We start from the raw sequence: 4,945 nt of genomic DNA on the forward strand, positions 1-4,945 counted from the left end.
GAATTGCACCCTCAGCAAGTTTGCAGATAACACTAAGTTGGGGGGAGAAGTAGATACGCTGGAGGGTAGGGATAGCGTCCAGAGTGACCTAGAAAAATTGGAGGATTGGGCCAAAAGAAATCTGATGAGGTTCAACAAGGACAAGTGCAGAGTCCTGCACTTAGGAAGGAAGGAATGCCAGGCACCGCTACAGACTGGGGACCGACTGGCTAAGCACCAGTTCTGCAGAAAAGGACCTGGGGATTAAAGTGCATGGGAAGTTGGATATGAGTCAGCAGTGTGCCCTTGTTGCCAAGAAGGCCAACAGCATATTGGGCTGTATTAGTAGGAGAATTGCCAGCAGATTGAGGGAAGCGATTATTCCCATCTATTCGGCACTGGTGAGGCCACACCTGGAGTATTGAGTTTTGGTTCCCCCACTACAGAAGGGATGTGGACAAATTGGAGAGAGTCCAGCAGAGGGCAACAAAAATGATTAGGGGACTTACAAGGAGAGGCTGACAGAACAAGGAGTAATGGTCTCAAGTTGCAGTGGGGGAGGTTTAGGTTGGATATTAGGAAAAACTTTTTCACTAGGAGGGTGGTGAAACACTGGAATGGGTTACCTAGGGAGGTGGTGGAATCTCCATCCTTAGAGGTTTTTAAGGTCAGGCTTGACAAAGCTCTGGCTGGGATGATTTAGTTGGGAATTGGTCCTGCTTTGAGCAGGGGGTTGGACTAGATGACCTCCTGAGATCCCTTTCAACCCTGATATTCTAACTGGGGTTATTTAGTCTGCAGAAGAGAAGAGTGAGGGGGGATTTGATAGAAGCCTTCAACTACCTGAAGGGGAGTTCCAAAGAGGATGGAGCTAGGCTGTTCTCAGTGGTGGCAGATCACAGAACAAGAAGCAATGGTCTCAAGTTGCAGTGGGGGAGGTCTAGGTTGGATATTAGGAAACACTATTTCACTAGGAGGGTGGTGAAGCACTGGAATAGGTTACCTAGGTCAGGCTTGACAAAGCCCTGGCTGGAATGATTTAGTTGGGGATTAGTCCTGCTTTGAGCAGGGGGTTGGACTAGATGACCTCCTGAGGTCCCTTCCAACCCTGTTCTATGATTCTATTCTACCTGGGGTGGATGGAGGATGGAGCTAGGCTGTTCTCAGTGGTGGCAGATCACAGAACAAGAAGCAATGGTTTCAAGTTGTAGTGGGGGAAGTCTAGGTTGGATATTAGGAAACACTATTTCACTAGGAGAGTGGTGAAGCACTGGATGTGTTACCTAGGGAGGTGGTGGAATCTCCATCCTTAGAGGTTTTTAAGGCCTGGCTTGACAAAGCCCTGGCTAGGATGATTTAGTTGGTGTTGGTCCTGCTTTGAGTAGGGGATTGGACTACATGACCTCCTGAGGTCTCTTCCAACCCTAATATTCTATGATTATATATGGTGCAACACTGCTGTAACCAAGCAGAGGCAACAACCTGATGCTAATACAAATTTACCAGGCCTTGAGTGGCTGATCATAGAATCATAGAATATTAGGGTTGGAAGAGACCTCAGGAGGTCGTCTAATCCAATCCCCTGCTCAAAGTAGGACCAACACCTGCTATTATGAGATCATATGCTATGCCTGTGTTTCTCCAGCAGTGAGGTTGCAAGTGAGAGTCAACACCAAAGACAGAAGCTGAATTTTCTCTCTTTTCTATTATTTCATTTACCCTCTTGTGTGTGTTTGTCAGGTTTTGTGTGAATTGCACAACACAGCAATAACAGCTCCGGCCCATCTCAACTAGCTTTCCCTTTCCCCCCACAAAAGGACAGTTATTACCATCTTTAATACCATCTAAAAGGCTGCCAAGCAAGAAGTGTTTCTTTCTAAGAACTCCCTACATCTAATGGAAAAAGGAACAAGGGATGTTGTTAAAATGAAAACCTTATTTAATGCTTTACATTTCAAAAGCTTTAACTGTTTTTCCTTCTTTTCTGAATCTGTAATAAAAAGGTTAAAAGGATTTTTAATGGTTTGATTGGCATGGTACTAAGCAGGCTGAGGTCCCTGTAGACCAAACCCCAAACCTTGTTTAAAATTGTTTAATGTTGGACAATGTTACTGGGTTGTGTTAACCTCTTTGGGCCCTGATATTCCATCTAAATTAATAAAACACCACCCCCACCCCCACCCCCTCCCCCTTCTGATTTCCTCACCCTCCACTAGATCTGTCAGAGCACTACAACTGGCAAGGAATAAGTAGGCAGCACTGGTGTTTCCTGGCCCAGAGCAGCAGCACATTCTACCAGCAGGAAGTAGATGTGGTGTGAGGGAAACAGGAGCAGAAAGTGTAACCGAGAAATTCAGAGAGAAAGGACAAAGGGAAGTGAATCAACCATTGTAAGAGGAGAGCCAGAGGCACAGAACCCCATGCCTTGACATCAGCCCTGTCAGCTGGAGGAGATGAGTCAGTTGCATGTGTGTCTTGACCTCAGCCCAGCAAGCTGCTTATAAAAGTGCCGAGCCGCTGATGTCACAGAGGCATGTCTCTTGACACCCAGACATCATATCATTCTTGTAGGTCTTTTCTGAACCCTCTTCAATTTTTCAATATCTTCTTGAAAATATGGATGCCTACACTGGCCTCATCAGTGCCAACATACGGAGGTAAGAGCATATCTCTACTACTTGATATTCCCCTTCATATAAATGGAAATATCCTTTTAGCCCTCTTAGCCCCACCATTGCACTAGGAATTCATGTTCTGTAGGTTATCCACTGTAAGCCCGAAGCCCTTTTCAGGGTCACTGCTTTCCAGGAGAAAGTCATTTAATCATTTTTTGTTCCTATATGTCTGACCTTACATTTTGCTGTATTAAAACACATGTTTGAGGCCTGCTTATCAAGTGATCGAGATCTCTGTATGACTGCCCTGCCTTCACTGTTATTTACCACTTCACCAATCTTTATTGGAAATGATTTATATTTTTTTCCAGATCATTGTGAAAAATATTGGATACCATTGACCCAAGGGCAGATCCCTGGTGGACCCCAAGACGAACATTAAAACCACCTAGAAATTTTGAGATTCCCTATCAGGCATATCTATCAGGCATATTTTTAACCATTTAATATGAGCCACATTGGCTTTCTGTAGTGCTACTTTTTAATGGAAATGTTGTGAGGTACTAAGTCAAATGCCTTACAGATTTTTAAGTATATTTTGCCAACACAGTTACTTTCAGTAATCAAATTTATAATCACACCAAAAATCAAAATCAAGTACATGTGACAAGACATATTCATGGACTTATTCTCTTGTTCTCAATTACCTTTTCCTTTTCCAGTAACTTATCATACATAATGAGGCAAAGTTACCTCATGTTAACACCCACAACGACATTCAACCATCTGTATTAGATGCTTCCCTCGCCCACTTCAACCTATTTTACCATTAGGAACAGCATGTATCCTTTTGTGGAAAGATAAAATCTTATCCTAATATTTTTGATTATACTATATTTTCTGTCAACATGGATTTGCTCAATTGTTTAAATATTGTGATCTAATAAATAGCATCAGAGGGGTAGCCGTGTTAGTCTGGATCTGTAAAAAGCGACAAAGAGTCCTGTGGCACCTTATAGACTAACAGAAGTATTGGAGCATAAGCTTTCATGGGCGAATAAATAGCAGTTCTTTTGCCAGAGTTTATTAGTTTATTCAAATCTTCATCTCTTTCAAGAAAGTATTTTCCATTGTAGAATCCTACTCAGGACATTCTTCACTTCCTTTTGCCTAAGGGGTTCAGCATGGGAATCACCACTATGTAGCCCATTTATCTTCACCCTTTGAGTAGCTGGAATTGGGTCGCAGATACATGAACGCCATGGTTCCATAGAAGATGACAACAGCCATCAGGTGGGAAGCACAGATTGGAGAATGTTTTGCGTTTCCCATCAGCAAAGTGGATCCGCAGGATGGTGGAGACAATGAAAATATAGGAAACAAGATTTTCCACTGAAGTGAATAAGCCCAGAAACATAGTGGAAATAGTTACCACTGTCTCACTGATGTGGGTGTTGGAGCAGGAGAGAGCTAAGAGTGGAGAGATGTCACAGAAGAAATGATTGATGATGTTGGAACCATAGAAAGACAATCTAAAGGTGGAAATTATTTGTGTCATTGCATTCACAAAACCACTGAGATCTGAGCCAGCTGCTAGCTGGGCACAGGCTCTTCGGGACATGAGGCCCATATAGAGCAGCAGGTTACAGATGGCCACATAATGGTCATATGCCATCACAACCAGCAGGAGGCACTCTGGACTTGCAGAGAGGCCAAAGAAAAACATCTGTATTGCATAGCCAGTGTACGAAATGGTTTTCTTCTCTGCTAAGACATTCATCAGCATTTTAGGAATGACAGCTGAGGAATAAACAAGGTCTAGAAAAGACAAGTGTTTGAGGAAAAAGTACATGGCGGTGTGAAGTCAAAAGTCAATCCTAATTGACACCATCACCCCAAGATTCCCAACCAAGATGATGAGATACATTGCTAAAATCACCCTGTAGCAGAGTGTGGCATGGCCCCCTTGGCTTCTGTCTCTGCTAGGTTAACAAAGTCACTCTCAGACCTAAAGTTTAGTAACCACTGGTGCACTTTATTCTCAGGCTTTTTCCCACCACCATTTCACCATGTACAAGTAACCATTCACCGTCAGCTGTCCCCTCCCTGCCTGCAACCTCCCTGCTTCCATTCCCTGCCTTTTTCCTTTTCTCCTGCTCTTCCCTGGCTTCCTTCCCCTGAAGCTTTTATGCAGCCCCAGAGTAATTAGGTAGCAGCTGTCTCCACCTCCCCAATTGGGGCCAGGTTACCTCCACCCTGCTCTAATTTGTTCCCCTAACGAGGAGCGGGCATGACAGAGGGCTGAATTTGCAACCCTTTGCCCAGCATCCTGACACACACCCCAAAGCACA

General features: G+C 43.9%; 1 protein-coding gene across 1 annotated transcript; it reads right to left on the reverse strand.

Moving 5' to 3' along the window:
- Positions 1-3,810: 3,810 nt before the first annotated feature.
- On the reverse strand, positions 3,811-4,446 carry LOC135877850 (olfactory receptor 5G3-like). Its single transcript, XM_065403381.1, has one exon. The coding sequence runs from the start codon at positions 4,444-4,446 to the stop codon at positions 3,811-3,813; it is 636 nt and encodes a 211-aa protein (XP_065259453.1).
- Positions 4,447-4,945: the final 499 nt, after the last annotated feature.

The sequence above is a fragment of the Emys orbicularis genome, chromosome 4 (assembly GCF_028017835.1).
Source record: "Emys orbicularis isolate rEmyOrb1 chromosome 4, rEmyOrb1.hap1, whole genome shotgun sequence".
Lineage (NCBI taxonomy): Eukaryota > Metazoa > Chordata > Testudines > Emydidae > Emys > Emys orbicularis.

Coding starts and splice junctions, on each gene's coding strand:
- LOC135877850 (XM_065403381.1), bottom strand. CDS start 4,446: ATGTACTTTTTCCTCAAACACTTGTCTTTTCTAGACCTTGTTTATTCC.